Source organism: Schistocerca nitens, chromosome 2, assembly GCF_023898315.1.
Source record: "Schistocerca nitens isolate TAMUIC-IGC-003100 chromosome 2, iqSchNite1.1, whole genome shotgun sequence".
Classification (NCBI taxonomy): Eukaryota; Metazoa; Arthropoda; class Insecta; order Orthoptera; family Acrididae; genus Schistocerca; species Schistocerca nitens.
Window position 1 is genome coordinate 313,212,619 of NC_064615.1, and position 22,323 is coordinate 313,234,941.

General features: G+C 42.3%; 1 protein-coding gene across 1 annotated transcript in view; it reads right to left on the bottom strand.

Moving 5' to 3' along the window:
* Positions 1 to 22,323, bottom strand: part of LOC126236082 (probable chitinase 10) — a 390,810-nt gene that overhangs the window by 58,698 nt on the left and 309,789 nt on the right. The window contains exon 9 of the mRNA XM_049945145.1: positions 21,190 to 21,386. Within this exon, the coding sequence (XP_049801102.1) occupies positions 21,190 to 21,386 (197 nt within the window). The remainder of the gene's footprint in view (positions 1 to 21,189; positions 21,387 to 22,323) is intronic.

Here is a 22,323-nt window from a genome sequence, read left to right on the forward strand (position 1 = left end):
GCGTCTTCATCTCTGCCAAACTACTGGCAACTACATGCATTTGAATCTGCGTGGTCTCCCTTTACAATTTTTAACCAACACACCTCCTCTCAGTACCAAATAGGTAATCCCTCAGGAATCATCCAATCTTCAGCGTTGTTCAGTAGCACCTTATTTCAGAGGCTTTTATTCTCTTCTTGTCTAGAATGTTTAGTGTCTACATTTCAATTCCTTACAAGGCTACGCACCAGACAAATACGCTCACAAAATACTTGTTAACACTATAATTCATATATGATGTATTTCTTGCTTTTGCCAATTTGCATTTTATATCCCTCTAAATGGGCTTCGTTAGCTATTTTGCTGTCTAAATAACTAAAAATTATCTACTACTTTTAGTGTCTCATTTACTAATCTAATTCCCTTAGCATTCCCTGACTTAACCTGACTATATTTCGTTACTCTCCTTTTACTTTTGTTGACATTAGCATTACAACCTCTTGTCAAGACCTTATGAAATTTGTTGGATTTACCAAGTTTCTTGCCGTCTGACAAATACAGTGCTCTACCAACTGAGCTACCCAAGCACGACTCACGCCCCGTCCTCACTTGCCCGCGAAAGGCCAAGGTCCCGAGTTCGAGTCTCGGTCCGGCACACAGTTTTGATCTGCCAGAAAGTTTCACGAAGTCTTTGTTTGTTTTACCTGAATTTTAATTTCGTTTCCAAATTTATCCGCGGTTTCTTCTACTGTTTACTGAATGTACATATTGAATAACATTGGGGATGAGCTACAACCTGACGTTCACTGTATTTTTCCATATTTTTGTACTTGCCACATTCATAATTTCAAAGAGTGTATTCCACTCAACACTGTCAAAGCTTTCTCTAAATTTATAAATTACTTTACACGTAGGTTTGCCTTCTTGCATTCTAAATTCTAAGATAAAGCAGTATTGTGTCACGCATGCGTTTCTATATTTCCTTAGAAACCAAATTAACCATTCCCCTGGTTGCCTTATTGGTGTCGATATTTTGAATGTAAGAGATATTAAACTCATGGTTCTATAGTATCCATAGTGTCAGGAACTGCCATCTTTGGAGTTGGGATTATTATATTCTTCTTGAAGTCTGGGGGTGTTTCATCTACCTCTTGTATACTGTGTAATATAGTGTTATAAGTTCATTTCCCTCTACATTTCATTTCAATTTTCCAGTCTTCCCTTCTTCGCTTAGTAAAAGCTTGTCAGCTCGCCTATGATATTCATCCAGCTACTTCAGTTTCCTGTAAAGTTCTCTTTAATTTTCCTACAGGCGTCATCTATCTTCCCCATAGTCATTGCGCGCTTCTGCAGCTTTGCATTTCTCCTTTGTCATTTGGCAACTTCTTTGTCTCGTACACGACTAAAAAGAAAAGAACATGCAGTCGGAGAAACAAAAGCTGGCCGGAGTCGTAAGTTACCTTTCCAGTAAATTTAATAACTTTGTAAGTAGGTTTTTATAGTAATGAATCGTTACCGAAGATTATTACTTAAGTGAACTGTACTGATGAAAAATGAGCTGTATTGAAGACAAGAAATAAACGTGTTATTGTAGTGAATAAATAACAAATCGTATATGTGGTGTCACCGCCAGACACCACACTTGCTAGGTGGTAGCCTTTAAATCGGCCACGGTCCGCTAGTATACGTCGGACCCGCGTGTCGCCACTATCAGTGATTGCAGACCGAGCGCCGCCACACGGCAGGTCTAGAGAGACTTCCTAGCACTCGCCCCAGTTGTACAGCCGACTTTGCTAGCGATGGTTCACTGACAAATTACGCTCTCATTTGCCGAGACAATAGGTAGCATAGCCTTCAGCTACGTCATTTGCTACGACCTAGCAAGGCGCCATTATCATTTGCTATTTATCTTGTGATGCATGTACCGTCAGACCGATGTTCACCAATTATGGATTAAAGTTAAGCATTCCAGAAGCTACGTACTGTATTTGCTAGTCTCCATTACTTGTCCTGTTCCAGACCTCACGCCATCCTGCGTGAGCTTAAACGCGTGCCTTTCGGCTTCCTCTCATTGTGGGTTGGCGCTCTGGCCAATCCACAACAGTATAGACTTTCTAAGACGTAAAAATATCTATACCTTATTTTTTATATTAGCTACTGTACATTGGTTTAGTAAGATGTATATTAGAGAACAGATTTTCTTGTGCCTTATAAATTTTTAACAGTGGATAAATTATTAATTAGACAAAAAGAAAATGGTTATAATGAAGGGTTGAGAAATATCCCTTTCGAGGAACTGTGTTTTTATTATAATTTTACTTCGTATTTTCTTGCATTGTATCATTGTCGTCAAGTTTAGCAGCTTTGCCGTATTCTGTCAACAAGACAGGCAAATTTCGTGATTGACTTTCACCCATAAGCGATATAAAGTAGTTTTATCTCATCTTTAATTTGCTGAAACTGCATTCGATTATGTTTCTGTCACTGAGTGTCACTGTCATAAATATTTTCAAAGCTATTTCGATGTTTCGATAATCATCTTTCAACCCAGAATAGCATATTTCTTTCAGCAGCTGGCCTTCGGGATCGTACTATACGGAAGAGAAGGAGCAGCAAGTCGTCCGACATGAGCGCACTGTGTCAGCCCCTCCTAAAAAAAGGCTTTGTTTGTGGCAGCTGTGTGAACCAAGCGCACTGTTACCACATTAACCACGTTAAGATCTACGTCTGTTCGGTAACAGTCGTTTCTTTATGGTGCTACTGGATGGGAAAGACACAGTAGCAATGACACCCTGACAACAGCGTGCTTTTACAAGCGCGGACCTGGGAATACCCATATTCTTGTAGCTCAAGATTATAACACAAGATTAGAAGACGTACCTCTTCTTGCTGGTACGTTAATCATGTTCTTTTCCTGTTCTTTTTCCCGTGATTTTTGCACCCTTTCTGTGTCTGTGTTCTTGGCGAGAGCCTATCTCAGCAATCCCTTCGGTTTTGCCTTGCTTAGGGCTACTATATAACGGGCTGAATCGTCCGCCATGTTTTCCCCATCTCTGAGGATTCATCAGTGTTTACCTTGTGGGTGGTTAACCTATTCACGCAACTTTTTATAGTATTTCTTATAAAATGAACCAAACAGTAATTAATATTTATAGACATAGAATGCCGTTTTCATATGACATAAAAACCGAAATGCAATATTACATAGCTGTAGAAATTTAGACACGGTATTTGCGTGATAGTTTGTAAATATTAAATATAATGAGTTAAGAACTTGGTACTAATGTCTTTAAATATGGGTTTTATGCAGTAACAACCTGTAGCACTTTATTAGTTTTACATGTATACAGCCACTTATTAAGGAATTGTTTATGTTTTATTCAACAGTATGTACTTTAAGAAATGCCGCAATTTTGTTGTACAGGGGCGGAGGAAGGTGTGCTTTCATCTTACTGAGAAACGAATTTTTATTGATACTTTCATCTACTATTAGCCAGTTTTCATTTTATGACGTCATGATAGGTTTGTTGCTCTTTTAGTTGTGGTAAAAACTTTATTCTTTGAAAGTTACGTTACTTGTGCAAGGTCTCTCACAATGACCAATCCGCTACAGAAATATCTGAATTATCACTCTTTCTACCGTATCTGTATAAGAAATGCTGTTAAGTGTTATTCAGTTTGTGTATGTATGTTTACGATAAGACGTGTAAATACAAAAAAAAATATTCCTCTCCGCTTTTCCAATTGCGAAAATATCTCAGGAATCATAAAATTTTGAGAGGAACTGCTTCAGTAGTTTTCCACTGGGAAAAAAGGCAATTGCCCATAACTGGTTTCATGTTTATGACAATTTTTATTAACGTCTATTTCCCATACACAACGGAGAGCTGGCAATGTATGGCCCATCTTTTTCTTAATTCAGGGTCACTTCGAAATCTAAACATGCGAAAACCATTTTTGCTGTAGTTACTGCAGTTCTAAAAAAAATGAGGGAAGTGGCAACAAAACGACTATCCACGTTGGTGTGTAGAATGTGAGCCTGCTGACATGCCATCTGACTTTCGGAAAAATATCATCCACACAATTTCGAAGACAGGAAGAGCTGGCAAGTGCGAGAATTATCGCGATCAGATTCATGGCTCATGCATCCAAGTTGCTGACAAGAATAATATGCAAAAGAATGTAAAGGAAAATTGTGGATGTGCTAGATGACAATCAGTGTGGCTTTAGAAAAGGTAAAGGCACGATAGAGGCCATTCTGACGTTGCGGTTGATAGTGGAAGTAAGACTGAAGAAAAATCAAGACACTTTCATAGGATCTGTCGACTTGGAAAAAGCGTTCGACAATGTAAAGGGGTGCAAAAAATGGTTCAAATGGCTCTGAGCACTATGGGACTTAACATCTGTGGTCATCAGTCCCCTAGAACTTAGAACTACTTAAACCTAACTAACCTAAGGACATCACACACATCCATGCCCGAGGCAGGATTCGAACCTGCGACCGTAGCAGTCGCGCGGTTCCGGACTGAGCGCCTAGAACCGCTAGACCACCGCGGGGTGCAAAATGTTCGAAATTCTATAGGGAGAGATGGGTAATATACAATATGTACAAGAGCCAAGAGGGAATAATAAGAGTGGACAACCAAGAAGGAAGTGGTCGGATTAAAAAGGGTGTAAGACAGGGATGTAGTCTTTCACCCCTACTGTTCAATCTGTACATAGAAGAAACAATGATGGAAATAAAAGACAGGTTCAGGAAGGGAATTAAAGTTCAAAGTGAAGGGATATCAATGATCTAATGAGTACAGAATGTTGACTGAGAGTAAATCGAAGAAAGACGAAAGTAATGAGAAGTAGTGGAAATGAGAACAGCGAGAAGCTTAACATCAGGTTTGATAGTCACGAAGCTGATGAAGTTAAGGAATTCTGTCTGCTACCTGGGTAGTAGAATAACCAAGGACGGACGGAGCAAGGAGGACATCAAAAGCAGACTAGCAATTGCAAAAAGAGCATTTATGGCCAAGAGAAGTCTACCAGTAGCAAATATATGCTTTAATTTGAGAAAGAAATTTCTGGGAACGTACAGTATTGTATGGCAGTGAAACATGGACTGTGGGAAAACCGGAACAGAAGAGAATAGAAGGATTTGAGATGTGGTTCTACAGACGAATGTTGTAATTAGGTGGACTGATAAGGTAAAGAATGAGGAGGTTCTGCGCAGAATCGGAGAGAAAAGGAATATGAGGAAAACACTAATGAGGAGAAGGGGCTGGACGATAGGAGATCTGTTAGGACATGAGGGAATGACTTCCATGGTACTAGAGGGAGCTGTAGAACGCAAGAACTGTAGAGGAAGACAGAGTTTGTAATACATCCAGCAAATAATTGAGGACGTAGGTTGCAAGTGCTGATCTGAGATGAAGAGGTTGGCACAGGAGAGGAACTCGTGGCGGGCCGCATCAAACCAGTCAGAAGACTGGTGACCCACAAAAACAAAGGTGCAGCTCACAGCAGAGCAACCACCCATATTTACGTCGAATTCTTCAGTATATTTAATTAGAAATCTCCACTCGCATCGTGACTTGTATGTAAACAAGTATGAATATCCTATACATTGGGGAAAGCATGACCGATAGTTGAGCTCAGTTTACAGAGTCTTAGCCTCGTTTGTGACATCGGCGTTTACCTTGCTGCCGCCCGCCGCAGCCAGTACGCACCAGCGGTGCAACGAGTGAGCGGGTGCATGCAGTGAGAACGCGGTAAACTTTGGCTGCAGCGCGCGTCCTGACCTAGGCCGGGGCCCGCCCCCGCGCCCTGCAGGCAGCCCGGCTAGCTCTAGCTCTGGCTGGCTAGATAGTCGTGAGGCCGCATCTTCAGCCGCGTCACGCACGGCACCGGACCGGGTCAGGCGGGGCCGCGGTTGCAACAGCAACAGCCGAGGAACGGCCTGGAGCGGCTCATGGGAGCAGGCGGACTCCTCATGGAGAGCGAAATGCCAATACGGCCGAAGCGGCGTCCCGTTCCGTTACTCGAGAACGGACGAACATCGGCATCTCACTGAGGGTGAGTTCAGCAGGTTCGGGCAGGACAAGATCAGAGAAAGGAAACGGCTACGACCTTTTCAAAAACAAACACAATGGGCAAAGAAAATTTGTCGCCCTCCGGTAGACATCACCTCATGCTAACACCGTGCAATACCGTCTCCCATCTTGATAAAAACTGCAATTCGGCGAGGAAGAGAGTCCACAGGTTGTAAGACAGACATGTCGTTTTGATTTTTGTAAGTCCAAGTTACGTTACTGTTAAACAATATTTTGTCTTGTTGTGTCCCATTCCTTGCCTCCGCGCAGTCTGATACATTCCCAGTTAAAGTGTGATAGGTGATCGTAGTGTTGTGTTGACTTGTGATTGTATCTATTAGACGAAGAAAAATTTATTGTAAACGACATGAAGGATGAATATGATGTACACTGAAGAGCCAAAAAAACTGGTACACCTGCCTAATATCGTGTACGGCCCCGCGAGCACGCAGAAGTGCCGCAACACGACGTGACATGGACTAGACTAATGTTTGAAGTAGTGCTAGAAGGAATTCACACCATCAATCCTACAGGGCTGTCCATAAATCCGTAAGAGTACAATGAGGTGGAGATCTCTTCTGTACAGCACGTTATGAGGCATGCTCAATAGTGTTAATGTCTGGGGAGTTTGGTGGCTAGCGGAAGTGTTTAAACTCAGAAGAATGTTCCTGGAGTAATTCTGGACGTGTGGGTTGTGGGGTGTCGCATTGTCCTGCAGGAATTGCCCCACTCCGTCTAAATGCACAGTGGACATGAATGGACGCAGGTGATCAGACAGGATACTTACGTACGTGTCGTCTGTCACAGTCGCATCTATACGAATCAGGGGTCCCATGTCATTCCAGTTGCACATGCTCCACACCATTGCAGAGCTTCCACCAGTTTGAAAAGTCCCCTGCTGGCATGCAGGTTCCATGGATTCATGAGGTCGTCTCCATACCCGTACGCCTCCATCCGCTCGATACAATTTTAAACGAGGTTCGTCCGACCAGGCAAAATGTTTCCAGTCATCAACAGTCCAATGTCTGTGTCGACGGGCCCAGGCGAGGCGTACAGGTTTATGTCGTGCAGTCATCAAGGGTACACGAGTGCACATTCGGCTCCCAAAGCTCATATCGATGATGAAACTTCCTGGCAGATTACAACTGTGTGCCGGACCGAGACTCGAACTCGGGACCTTTGCCTTTCGCTGGCAAGTGCTCACCATCTGAGCTACCCAAGCACGACTCACGACCCGTCCTCACAGCTTTACTTCTGCCAGTACCTCGTCTCCCACCTTCCAAACTGCTGCAGAGTGAAAATCTCATTCTGGAAACATCCCCCAGGCTGTGGCTAAACCATGTCTGAGCACTATCCTTTCTTCCAGGAGTGCTAGTTTGCAAGGTTCGCAGGAGAGCTTCTGTGAAGTTTGGAAACGTCTGCCATGTAAGCAGGAGACCCCGTGTTCGAGCCCCGGTCGAGGCACACATCTTCAACTGTCCCCGTTGATGTATATCAACGCCTGTTGGCAGCTTAGGGTCTTGATTTAATTATCATTTATGAAAGTTTAGGTCTGGCGGTGGGTCGCGCGCGGATAGCCAAATGGTAAGGTGACCTCATGCGATACACGGGAAAACCGGGTTCGCGTACTCGTCTGGCATAAATTTTCACGCGTCACTACAGGCTAGTAGATCTATACCTAATAAAGCTTTTGTCAGACAATTGTCCGTCAGTGAATTAATTTCATACATCTGTAGATGGTCAAAAGTCAGCTCTTTCAAACATCCATGTCAGAACTGTTCCTAAAGTCCTAAACATTTTCTGTGAGGGTACTATCAGGTGATTTAGCAGGTCAGTCGAGATGTGATGGTTTCCTGAGTGTTCGACAAACCAGGAACGTATACGTGTATTCCTGTGACCACGGCTTTTGCTCTCTAGAAAGATGGAACTGTCCACTCCATGCTCACCGTGTAGATTCAGAACAAAGGACAACAGCTGGTCGACGAATATGTTGAAATAAACACGCTCGTACACATTCAGGGCAGCCTGAATAAGTGGGCCCAAGCCATGGTAGGAAAATACCTCCAAAATGTCACCGAACCACCTCTGCCGAGAAGTACACTCACCACACACAGTGGTTACCCGTCTCATTCCGTCACTGGTACACTTGATGGCTTACCTTACTTGACAAACAGGTAAAATTGCGACTCACGACGCACCACCAGTCAGCTAGTATCCAGCTTTTGTGTTGTTTGGCCCACTGAAGATGTCCAGCTTCATCTGCTGCTGCGAGCAATTGCCTTTTGCGAGGTACTGATTGAAGGTCTCTATTACATGTAGTTCCCTGTACAATTTTCTGTACCATATGGATTTCCAGTAACCAACCGTGGAAATTTCTGTACCGCTTGAAACTGATTGTCATTGAGAAGGAAGACACTTGTCTTCATTCCCCGCCGGCTAGGAATGTCTTACGACCACTGTTTCTACGCCTTGTAGCACGGCCGACAGTAGTAAATCGTTTCTTGTGGCGATTGGCAGTCGGCGTCGATGCACCAACAAATCTTGTGTTTACTTTTTCAGCAAAAAACTAGAGTAACGTGTAAAGAAAATTGTACAAATTTGCGATAGTGGTAGAGAACGTCTGCATGGCAGTAAAAGAAACAGAAGAGTAAACATAGCCTGGCACGCTTTTAGTAAATAGACTTGACTTTTCAAAACTAAGCTTCAGATGTGTCTGAAAAGAGATTCTTACACTCATCGTGTATTACCCGATTCACGTAAGGCCATATGACACGGACATAAAGAGTGGAAACCGTTTATAAACTGAGGGTTGATCATCGAATAATGGTGATATGTATGATGGTGGTCTCGACTACATGTAGAAAAAGGACCTAGATCAAAGGCAGACTGAAGTCTGTGTCATAATTATGAAAGTTATGAAAATAACGTAGAGATTGTGCATTTCATGCATACCTACATAATATTTTCTTGGTACGTTCTTCCTTGTCATAGAATGTTTTATCGTATTATTTATGACTTCTCTACCGCAACGTTAACGTCAAGAAAAGACAGAAAACAGTTAGTTACGCCACATTCAAGCAGTGACACGGTGAAACATAAAATTCCTTGGTATACACACTATCGCTTCCGAGAAGTCTAAAACCGACGAAGTCGTACCACTTGCTCTATTTTAATCCTAGCTTTCGCTCTTTTGCTCCCTGATATATGTATGATGTCACAGATTCTTTTTATGAGTGAACGGATCAGTTACTAGGATAAGTACAGTGCGTTTTTCATGCGTTCTTTGAAACTAACTTTACATTCACAGCATAAAGATTCACTTAATCGTAGAACCAGTTATGAATCTTAAAAGCTGGTACATATAAAATCCTGAATCGATGTTTGTGTAGTTTAACTTTATCTCAGTAAACGACATCATTGATGAAACACCAGGCTGCATCTAGTATTATGTTCATTGTCAATAAACAGCAAACGTTGTGGCAGATTTTTCGCATTTCCTTGAAGTACACCTGACATTCTTTATATACTGCCAGTCCTTCACAGAGTTACTACGTTTCGTACTCCTCCACTATGTTTCCAATTTGACTAGATATCCGAGTTGCAGTGCTTCATCTTTCTCTAGGTAATCCTACAACCATTTCAAACCCTTGTCTAATAACTTTCGCCCATCCAGTATCGCGATCCTCTAAGAGGAGACAGCAGAATTAATCATTTAATTGATGAAGTAGATGCTGTTCAATTTTAGCAGCCAACCGAAGTGCGCATTTTATTCAATAATGAAATTCGTTTCGATAGATCTGTTCCACCTTAGAGTGACAATCAGCACTTCCATTCTTGTACATGAGTATGAAAAGTAGCAAGACCTGCTGCGAAAAAAAAAAAAGTGTTCGAACGTTGCGTTGGACTTTGTCAGTCACGGATGTTGATTCGTCCACGAAATGACGGCAGTCTGGCGGAAGGCCTTCGGAGAATTTCAGCGCTGTGAGTTTTCTCGGTACAAGTGCATCACAGCTGAAGCCTGTCCGCCTTTCACTGCAGTTATTCCTCTCGCTAACAATTGAAAGATCGCCAAGTAGGTGGGTGTGTCGTCGTCGTAACGGCTCGGTCACGATGCACAATTGTGTGCAGCTGGCGAGCAATAAACGGCCGCCATCTGTGGCACTACGCGCCGCTGTCACTTTTCACGGCGCTCGGGCTGCCGCTCTGTGCGGTACGGACGAAAGTGAAAACTGTCTGGGATGGCCAGCTGACAGGGACAGTTCGGACGAGACGTTTCGCAGCTAGCTTCAGCGGAACGCGACGGGGAGTTCCAACAGGAGCCACAGCGGTCAGTGGAATAAGTGAGTCCTTTCCTGGAATCACGGCGTGGACATAGACACTGCGGTCGAATGAGCCTGAAAACCAGTTACATCTGGTATCGGAGTCCGTAACCCACCTCGTTGTCAGTCTCCGCTACCGCTTCGTCTCCGTTGTCTTAAGTACGATAGTTATGCTGTTACGCTGCTCGAACTTGCCTTGCCATTAGTGTGGTCAACGGACCGGTTTCACACTGTACGGCTCAAGATATAAACTCATTGTTCATGTGAACTTCACACTTTCGGATATTGAGTCACTTTTGTTCTACACAGCATTTGAATTTGTTCCGGGAAATAGACGCCTTACTCAGAGAGACACTTGCTTGGCGAATAACTGACATGAAGATGTCTCTTATGCTCAGCATAGGGCAAAGCTGTTACGACAGTACGATACGAGCTCATTACGGTATATTACGTTTTACTTTAAAAAGAAATTGCATATCCGGATAACTGGACACTGGTGGGAAGTAATCATAAAAGAAGAAAAAGCATGTTTAACGAGTCATCCATGGCGATGTATTCATAGACGGCGCATTAGCTTGGATCGAACGAGAAAAGGATAAGAGATGGAACAGCTTTTTCAAAGGAACCATCCGAAAATTCTCCTTAAGCTATTTAGAGGAACCACAGTAAACGTAAGCTGGATAGCCTCGCTCCTTGCAAATTTGAGGCCAATGCCTCAACAAAGCACCTGTTCATGTTCTTGTTCAATCAGTAGCTACTTAAAATTTTTTGGTTTATGTTTTCTGCTTCGTCTGCACAACGCGAGGAGGAACGTTATTAAAATAATTTCGACAGATACGCCGTAACTGCTTCATTATAACGAAAAGAATTGAAAAGAAATTAAAACAGCGTATATGTTATTCTTTGGTACATTAAATAGAAGTTGAGGTAATAACTTTACTTTTACACAGAGTAAAACAATGAACGAGACAAGGAACGATAGTAACTGTAAACACTTAAGAAGTCTGCAGGTGCTGATTATCTAATTGCACGCAGGGTACTAAAGTCGACCAAGAGAGGATCATGAGCCAGTGTGTTTCAACGTGGGTGAGGTCTGGAGAGAGAGAGAGAGTACAGTTTTATTTCACATTTCTTCTTACTTTTTTTATCACAATATCTACTCTAACCAAACCCGTTTCGACTAATTTTCGAATGGGTGCTGATAACCTCGTCGTTGAGGGCCCCTAACCTACAAGCACACACACATACACATACACACACACACACACACACACACACACACCCTAATGTATCTTAACAACTATAACAAACATATGATGGTATATAAAACACTCTTGTCGGCTGCAAATAGAGAGAATGCTGTGTTTAATTTAATACAACAGCCGGCAACTGTGAAGTAACTGTTCTCAATAACATCGTCAGTTTTACTTCTCGGGCTTTACTACTCATTTACGTAAAGCGTGATTACGTTTTTTTCGCTTATCAATGCAATACTAAAAGTTAAGGTAATAATTGTAATGTAATTGCTGACATGTGACAAGTTAAAACTTTGGTTCGGAATTTGTCCGGCGCAATTTTTTAAATTGTGCTACATACAGAAAGGATATTGTATTCGACAAAGAGTAAAGGATTCCTTTGTCATCTTAAATAACAGAATGATATGTGATCTCATATTTTGTCTGCACGATTTATTTACATATCCAGCTGCGAGGGTAATTTCACTGGCTACAATCGTGAAACTTAAATAAACAATAATTAGGCAGTAATAACTATTTAACACATTTTTATTGTGCCCCAAAACACTTGAAACTGGTCTATTTAGTGTCAGGCTGTCAGAGGTATTTCATATTAAACCGTAATCATTGCAGGAAAGTGCAAATGCAAAGGATTCTTTGATGCGTAAGTATACGACGAGGATTACATGAACCCGATGTTTCTCTCAGTTCTTCAGCTGTCTAGTGGTGCTTCTTTAGGACCAATATTTCGGTGAGTTCACACGCGATACAAAGAAGACTTGACAATATTTCTTTGTGTGCTGGTAGTTCTAAGTCTAAGACCGATTTAATTTACAGGTTTCTCTAGTTTCACTCTTCTCACAACAAAATCACGTAGTAATAACATGCCAACGATCTACACTATACGCTAAATGTTTAAGTAATGTGAGTCAAACAAAATAGAAGTAGCCTACGTACACTATATATGTCGAACATGTCATCGACTTCATGTACACGTACAAAAATACGGCCTTACATACACAAGACATTAAAATTTTGTTCTACTCCGCACTGTCCCAGAATTACATTAAAAACAGTTCTTCATCCCCAGTTCTGACCAATGTTTTCCGGCGGATTCCCTTCGTTGCAAGACAAATGGCGGAATAGGAAATCATATCCCAAATATTCCGAATGAGGGAATGTATCTCACATCCAGTTCGGCTAGTATTTCACTAACCCATCGCTCACTATACACTGCGTCACTTCTCGAAAAGACCAGACCACCTCGAGAGTGAAAAGAAAAGGAAACGAAAACGGAAGCGAAAAGGAAAGTTAAAAATGAGAAGGAATGTATTTCAACATAACACGTTGCGCTTTTCACTTGCGCAACATTTAAATACTAAAATTCATGTAAAAGGGAACAAATTAAATTATTGTCCTGTTTCGAGACCTAGGTGAGGCAGAAGAGAGAGAGAGAGAGAGAGTAAATTGTATATTTCTTTCGGGAAATTGCAAACTATTTACGCAGAATTCTGCTCTTGCGCTACCATCATTAGAAATAGTGACGCAATTTTTCAGGTTACTGAGGACTTCCGCCTCGTTGACTAAGTATTAGTGTCTATGCCGTTCATAGCACTTGGCGGAATGCACACTACGAGAGCGGGCTGTGGCGGCAGTTCGCGACCCCGCGCAACGCTAGCGGCTGGATACCTTGCGTAAGCGTCCCCAGAAACGATCCATTTATACGCATGCGCAAAAACCAGGCCCCGGCGGCAACTTTCACATTTTAGCCTGCACGGGTACACATTTTTTTACCGTTCCGTTCTTTTACGCCGTCTGAGGCACGAGCGGCCTTCTGCGCGAGGACAGTCGAACAGACTGTTGATTTCCTTGCTCTCAGAATGTCTAGCGGCCCCGTTTCTTGCACACGTATTTAACTCAGGGATTAGGCGCATTTAGACACAGAAGTACACCTAGTAAGCAACGTCGAGCTGTTGCTATAAATGTGAATGAGGAATTTACCTAACGAGAACATTAGGAACGAAAAATTTCGTTCGATGCATATTTTATAGGTTACCACCGTTAGGTCTGGCAGAAACTTTGGCGTTTTCTCGTAGAAATAAACCTGTGTCATGAACTGGTTTCGCCCACCGTTTCAATATTTTCATTGAAATAATAGTCAACTGTACGCTAAATTTTACACGATATTTCCTTAAGACTATTGTACCGCCCTCTCTTGAAGCAATAAGTCATTCCATACCACGAAGGCTTTCACGACCTAAATCTTGCGGGTTGTATGGTCGTGGCCAGTCTAACTGTTTAGTTCCTAACATTTCCTCCAGAGCTACAGTCGACATCTTCAGAGCTGCCCCTGGTTTTTAGACCGACAAAGTGTGTCGAGCCCTCAGATCAGTAACAGATAAACGCTCATCTCTGTCGGACTGATGTAGAAAATGTTCAAATGTGTGTGAAATCTTATGGGACTTAACTGCTAAGGTCATCAGTCCCTAAGCTTACACACTACTTAACTCGAACCTCCGCCGAGACCAGCCGCACTGTCCATGACTGGTGCGCCTAAGACCGCTCGGCTAATCCCGCGCGGCGGAATGATGTACAATAAGATTTCACGTACCTGTGGTAAGGCCTACATCGGAACTAAAAACAGAAGCGCGAATGCGCGCTTAATGGAACATAAATGCCTTTTACAACCAGAGAAAGTATAGAAATCAGCTGTAGTATATAAAGAGTTATATATGCTAGCCATGAAGTACATATATGCATTGCTACCATGTAACTTTATAACAGTGTGATATGAAAATATACCTATAAAAACGTTAATATTGTGATATGTGGTGAATCTTCTGTTTTGTTTTTCTGTGTAAAATATTTTTGTAATTAAAATCACAGTCAAAATGTTTGGTCAAAGATGTAGTTCAATTATTGTGGCCATTCTGTGCCCTCTTTTTTCGTCTTGCTGTTCGAGAGCAATCACATATACCGTATTTCTATGTACCATAACTTTAGATAAAATATAAGATATTTTTGAAATGTGTAAGTGGAATTTAATTGTAATATTCGACTTGATTATATCATATGACAATAACTACAACTTCTTATGAGTATTTGCATCTTTATTTTCAGGGGCAGTAAAGAAAGAATTGGTGACGAATTGTTTGAGGATAGAACGACCGTGCACAATACGCTATCTCTCGTTACTTATTTAATATTGCTAAGCAGAACCGCGCTGAGATCGAGTTGCCAATCCTTTCCTTTCCTTCCTTACGTATATTTTCTACGTAAGAATCATAGTAGGCTGATCAGTCAGTTCCCTACGAACAATGATGTCGGCATTCACTTCAGTTGCTTGATGTATAGTGCCTCATATTTATAGGCGATAACGTCATAATTACCTGAATAAGCAATTTGCACTATTAACGGTAATCCTTAATTCCATTAATCTATATTTTTTGCTCATATTTGCCGTCTTGAACGTTTCTCTCACTCGTCGCAGAATTGCATATTAAACAGTATTTATATTTGCCGTGACATATTGGATTCAAATGGTTCTAAGCACTATGGGACATAACAAAAAGAAATGGGTTCAAATGGCTCTGAGCACTATGGGACTCAAATTCTGAGGCCATTAGTCCCCTAGAACTTAGAACTAGTTAAACCTAACTAAGGACATCACACACATCCATGCCCGAGGCAGGATTCGAACCTGAGACCGTAGCAGCAGCGTGGTTCCCAACTGCAGTGCCTAGAAACGCTCTTTCACAGCGGCCGGTCGTATTGGGAAAAGTCTTCATGATAGTAGTTCTGCTTAGCGATACTGAATAGCCTTTCCTTGCGTTATAAATTCTAGAATGAAATTATTCACAGAACAAGATCTTCAATGAGGAAACCATTAAGTGAAGTTTCACGAATCGTAAATTTTATCTACACTTTGAAACTATTATCCTTGTCTGTATCTAAAAATATATGCGTGGGAACAGTTTTAGTGAAAAAGAGGACGCACGATAATGATATTTGGACATCGGCTCTACAGATTCAATATATAAGTTTTATCTTTGACAGTCGACAGTTCGATGGTATAGTTTTATCTTTGACAAGGGTTATATCTGTCGATCACGACCTGTTATTCATGGTAAATATGTCGCTCTCGGACATCCGACACGTCAGTTAGCGAGACAGAATGGAAGCAGGAGCAGCTCTGAAGATGTCAAACGCACTTCTGGACGAAACTTTAGGAACAAAAAAGTTCCACGGATCACGACCATACAATCCGGAAGAATCACCAGCAAATACGTCACTTGCAGCACGTCACACAGCGTGACAAATTTCCGTTGGTGGGAGGCCTGGAACGCAGTGCTATCAGCCGCGCGAGGGCAGCTGATGATTTACTTCGTGGAAAGGCAGTGGTTCCGGTTCAAAGACTGAGGTGTCAGTACGCTACTTCCTACTAATGACTAACACTGCCGCAGGCTGAGGACCGCACAACGACTGGTCAGTGGTACGTCATAGCCTAGGCGTAACCACTGACTTCATATTATCATTATTATTATTATTATTATTATTATTATTATTATTATTACAGTACAAAAACGAGCAACACCTGATGATAATAGAATGAGAAAGTTCTGTTCCTTGGAGATGGTTGCTAACGATAAGGACATTCGGCAGCTATTGTCACGATGTCTACACTGTCTCCACGTTAAGGAACAGCCATCAATTCGGATAAAGTCTGATACACGACTCATCTACGACAGTTGCGTGAGAACCACTGGCACAAAACGTGCGTCTGTGTGTTAAGGTGAATGTGTTTCCGATGTATCTATATGGACGTGGTTGATATCATATCTAGAAAGCCAGTTTTAAACAGCGCAGGCTATCCTTCCTCTTGTAATTCCGTTGTTACGGCCTGTGTACGACCACCTTCACAGATTAGATTTTCCTCTTTGCTCTGAAAAGCTCTTCATCCCTACCCTTCTCCTCCGTTTCCCGTCTTACGAGGTGCTGATGTCCTCTTCTGTTGTTTGTTCTGCTGGTCGTCATTTACGTCGTTCCTACATCATTAGAGGCCTATCTGTCGCTTATCTGTGGCGTATTAGTTGTTGCGTGCTTATATTTCCTGTTGTCCTTCCCTGCCACCTCGAACGCTATCCCAGTCCTGTTCTTCCTAAGTTAACCAGCTTTCAGGCAAATTCCGGTATGGTTCCTTTGAAAGAGCACCGCCGACTTAATTCCCCATCTTCCTTGATTCGATTTCCGTCCCCACCTTTCACGTCATCTTTCCGGCCCAGTTCTTTCCCAAGGAATTGTCTTACTTTTTCTGCACCATGTCAGCCTCATTTTGGCGTGTCAGTCACGTATAATACAGCGTTGCTCATTATTGCCTTGCAATCTCTGATCGATCAAGATGGCAAAATGGGTATTGTCTGGAACTGCGTTCTGAAGGATCGTATCAAATAAAACCCTTCCATGGGTTCCTAAAACTGCTCAAGACGGTATGGTTCCTTTCAAGCAGACAGGAAAGATTTCCATCCCGTAACATGTCCATTTCTAGCTTGTGCACTATCTCCTATAATCTTGTCATCTAATGAATATGAAACTGTAATCTTCCTTCCATCAATTTTGCAGTATATGTGTTTACCATCGTTTGACAGGTTGTTTTCGTTGCAGGCTTTTCTGGTCATACAGTAGGTCATTCGCACTTCCTTTTCCCTTTCCTCCACCTCACTGACTGCGGTTTTTTTCTCAGCTTTATCTTAAAAGACCGTTTTCCATGTTGTCTTCCAGTGTTTCTCAATCTCAAGTGGTGTCCAGTGTTTTTTGCTCTTTTTGTTGTAGAGAATTATAGTCTTACTCCTCTTCGAATTTTTCTCACGTTATCAACTGCTTTCCTTCCATCTCCATCAAGCCTGGCTCACTATCGTTACGATGTTCGCTATTGCTATGCACAACGTTCTGCCGCCTCTTGTCAGTCTTGGCCCCATTGGAAGACATCGTGTAACCTTGGTCTCATGAAGTAGTTATTTATTATAACAGTTTTAACAGGCACGAAGAACTCGGTATAGTACACGTCGTTCATAGCTGTAATGTCTGCCCCGATAGCTAAGTGGTCAGCATGACGGATTGCCGTCCTACGGGCCCGGGTTCGATTCCCGGTTGGACCGGAGACTTTCTCCGCTCAAAGACGAAACAAGAAACAGTGATATGGAATGTATTTATGAAAATTAATTTATTACTATAAATTACTGTGTCTTCCTACGCACAAAATATCCATGTTTATCTGTTCTTTCTCGTACTAAAGAAATAATAAAAAAATTATACTAGGCATGAAATATGGAAATTGCTTCATAGATATCAGGCCTAATATTCAATGTCTAATTATCTTAATGTCAACGGGATTTTAGCTAGTGTAGGTTATGCAAGAAAATTTGGAACATTACGCTCGATGATGTTAACGTGCGATCGCCGAATATGGCGATGACTACTTTAATTCCTGTACGCCTCTCTGACTTGGAAAGCTGTTTCGAGTCCTCAAATGTCACCTGCAGGTCCTCTAGGAGTGTCCAAAGTGCTGTAATTAAATCAGGAGGTTGGATATTACGGTCAGTGAAAGTGAGTTACGAAACCGGCAATCTATCTCTCGCACCATGTACCCACTGAACTTGGTGATGTAAGTTTGTGAATGGTCTCCGTTGGCTGCTACATACTGTCTACCAAACGCTGCAAGATACTCCACGAAATTAACGTCAGACTCTTACCGCCCAAGAAAATTTCTGTGCAACGACCTCGCGGTCGAGGGAACGTTAAATCGCGTAATAAACATACAGTTCGTCGTAATACTTCCTTATACAGAGAAATATTCATTTCTGTGTCTCTTTGCTGAATCTCCGCAGAAATTATAATGAACTATTTAGTTGTAGATGGAATATTTATTAACAACATACATTAGTAATTAGTGGAATCAACATTATCTAAGAATTGGTGATTAAATGAGTGCATACAACTTCAGATTATTGTCTGTGGTTTGTACTTTATAATCTAGATCGCTTTAGTACATTTATTTGAAAAATTATTTTATGTGTCAAAGTAGTGAAACAGGTCGTTTCTCCTCAACACAAAGGAAAAACATTCAAAGTTACAAATTTCACTGTTATCTACTTGTGACAAGTTTCTGGTAGGATCCACTTTTGCGAAATAATATTTTGACTATCTGGTACGTATACTTTGAACCGATACGTTCTGTGTTTTTGACGTACGCACAATAAAATGGTAACGGCTGAATCACATATCATTGTAATTCTGGTTTCCTGTTCTATAGGATGATTTGAAAATGAGTCCCGATATGAAACTGGTCGACAAATAAATAAAAGTGAAATTTGCAACTTTAGCGTTCTTGCGTTGTGTTGATTAACACAAGTTGCTGCCCTGCAATTACTCCAGCATGCTGAAAGTTCGTCCTTTCTTCTTCCTAGCTACGTTCATATATGAAACTGTAATCTAACGTGTAGTAGTGTAAAAACTTGCTAAAGATACATTTAATTTGATAATTTCCCTTGGTTGGGTTAAATTGTCTTGAATACCCGACGCTACAACTTATAAATATACTGTATGTAATAAGAAAAGGAAAATGGGCATTTTGACTAATTTCTCGAATGTTTGCAATTACTTTCATTCTTTGAGATTTTTTTTTGTTAAGATAAAACTTGTTAATATGCCTTCAGTTTAAATTCTGCATTATTTGTAAGTGGTACTAAAAAGAATACAACAACCAAAAAGATACTCCCTGAGATGTTATATATATATTTGAAACATGTCCTACATGCTTTGACATACGTTACTTCTGAAAACCATAATGAAAAATCGTAGCAAGATTACATAACGATGGTCCACTCACAAAAGGTCCTTTTATGACCTGTGTTTAATTTGCGATAAGTTTTCTGCCGTTGAAGATGGTTTAAGACCGAAACCGGCAGCAGAATAATGTCATTATCAGAGACAGCACAGTGAAAAACATGTTGTAGTATTGAAATAGATAGATATTCCAGAAATTAAAAATATAGCTGTGTAGATGGCCTTTATGAAGGCCCCCACCTTGTCTCAATGTTGCAAAAATTTTTCCTTTAGTAGCGGCCAATACTTTCGTCATGCAGTACGCTAAGGGATTAATACACTGTAATCGCATTCGGTTCATATCCCCGTCCAATCATCCACGTGAAGCTTTTCCGTCATTTCCCTAAATCGATCCATGCAGAGATCAGATTGGTTCCTTTGAAAGGGCACGGCCAGTTTCCACCTTCATCCTTGCAAACATTCTGAGTTGGTAGACCGTCTCTAATGACGTCGATGTCGACGAGACGTGAAAACTTAATATTCCTTCCTCTTTCTTTAATACGCTTCTACTGCAGCTTCGCCCTGTGAATAATTTATCCAGCACCCGCTATTAGGATCCGCAGCGTCATAATTGTTCCTCATTCAAATGGTACAAATGGATCTGAGCACTATGAGACCTAACTTCTGAGGTCATCAGTCTCCTAGAACTTAGAACTACTTAAACCTAACTAACCTAAGGACAACACACACACCCATGCCCGAGGCAGGATTCGAACCTGCGACCGTAGCCGTCGCGCGGTTCCAGACTGTAGCGCCTAGAACCGCTCGGCCACACCGGCCGGCCTGTTCCTCATTAGCATGAGCAAATTCCATTGTAATATAAGTGGAGAAACTTAAGGCAGGCATTGCAACTTAGCTGTAGAGAATTATTTGCTTTATCATTTACAGTCGTTTCTGAATATACATTCACGTTCAGTAAAAAAAACCGAAAACCTTGAACAACTAGAGATAGGACGTTCATATTGGTTGGTTAGTTTATTTGGGGGAGGGGAATAACAGTGAGCCGGCCGGGGTGGCCGAGCGGTTCTAGGCGCTACAGTCTGGAACCACGCGACAGCTACGGTCGCAGGTTCGAATCCTGCCTCGGGTATGGGTGTGTGTGATGTACTTAGGTTAGTTAGGTTTAAGTAGTTCTAAGTTCTAGGGGACTGATGACCTCAGTCCTATAGTGCTCAGCGCCATTTGAACCAATAACAGTGAGGTACGGATTAGGGAAGGATGGGGAAGAAGTCGGCCGTGCCTTTTTAAAGGAACCATCCCAGCATTTGTCTGAAGCGACGTAAGGAAATCACGGAAAACCTGAATCAGGATGGCCGGATATGTGTTTGAACCGTCGTCCGTCACCGGGAAAGTGACTTTCAAATACAATGTCTCCCCTTCACGGGAATATATACAATGGCTGTACGAGTACAGGTTGTAGACACATGGTGGGCGACATATGGATATTTGGGTCTGGTCATGATTTGTGCTCAGATAGCGTAATGGTAAGGCGACCGCCGAAAGCTGGAAATCCGGATTCGAGGACTGGTCCGGCAAAAATTTTCATTGTCGTCATGCCACTATACAGCTGATGGTTGCCCATATTCACAACATTTCATGTATTCAGAGGACTCGGTTTGTCTGGAAAGTACAGTACAACTAAGATGTTAGAGTCTGGCCCAGTGCCAGCGGCTGCAGCCGTGGTCAGAGACTTACTGTTGAGATCGATGACCTCGTTGGAGAGGTCGGCGGGCGCCTGCTTGGTGGGCTTGCGCACGCGGTTGAGCACCTCGCTGACGTCGATCTTGATGGGCGCCGGCTTGGTGGTGGCCTCGAGGCTGACGGTGCGCGCCACCTTGCTCCAGTCCACGTCCTTGGCGTTGGGGCCTCGCGACACGCCGCGCAGCTCCTCCCTGCCGGACAAGCAAGTCACCTCGTTCACCATCCGCAACAATTCCATTTAAAACACCAATAAATGTTATTGTCATACTAGCAATCACCTATCCCATATTCGTAAATAAAAGTATTTATTTTTTCATATGCAAGTGGTGGTGTCTTATACACTAAAGAGAGAATGAAACTGGTACACCTGTCTAATATCGTGTAGGGTCCCCGCGAGCACGCAGAAGTGCCGCGGCACGACGTGGCATGGACTCGACTACTGTCTGAAGTAGCGCTGGAAGGAACTGACACCATGAATCCTGAAGAACTGTCCATAAATCCTAAGAGCACGATGGGGTGGAGATCTCTTCTGAACAGCACGTTGCAAGGCATCCCAGATATGCTCAATAATGTTCATGTTTGGGGAGCTTCGTGCCAGTGGAAGTGTGTAGACTCAGAAGAGTGTTCCTGGAGCCACTCTGTAGCAATTCTGGACGTGTGGCGTGTTGCATTGTCCCGCTGGAATTGCCCCAGTCCGTCTAAATGCACAATTTGACATGAATGGAAGCAGGTGATCAAGCTGGATGCTTACGCACGTGTCACCTGTCAGAGTCGTATCTAGACTTATCAGGGGTCCCATATCACTCCAACTGCACACGCCCCACGCCATTACAGAGCCTCCATCAGCTTGAACAGTCCGCTGATGACATGCAGGGACCTTGGATTCATGAGGTTGTCTCCATACCCGTACAAGTCCATCCGTTCGATATAATTTGAAACGAGACTCGTCCGACTAGGCTACATGTTTCCAGTCATCAACAGTCCAATGGTGTTGAGGGGACCAGGCCTTTAACTGGTACAGTAAATTAAAGACCACTCCAAAGCACGCCATTTCCATTACAGATTGTTGCGCGTAAGTGTCGGAAAATGTGACGTCTTTGGCACAACATACTACCTACTAATCTTATC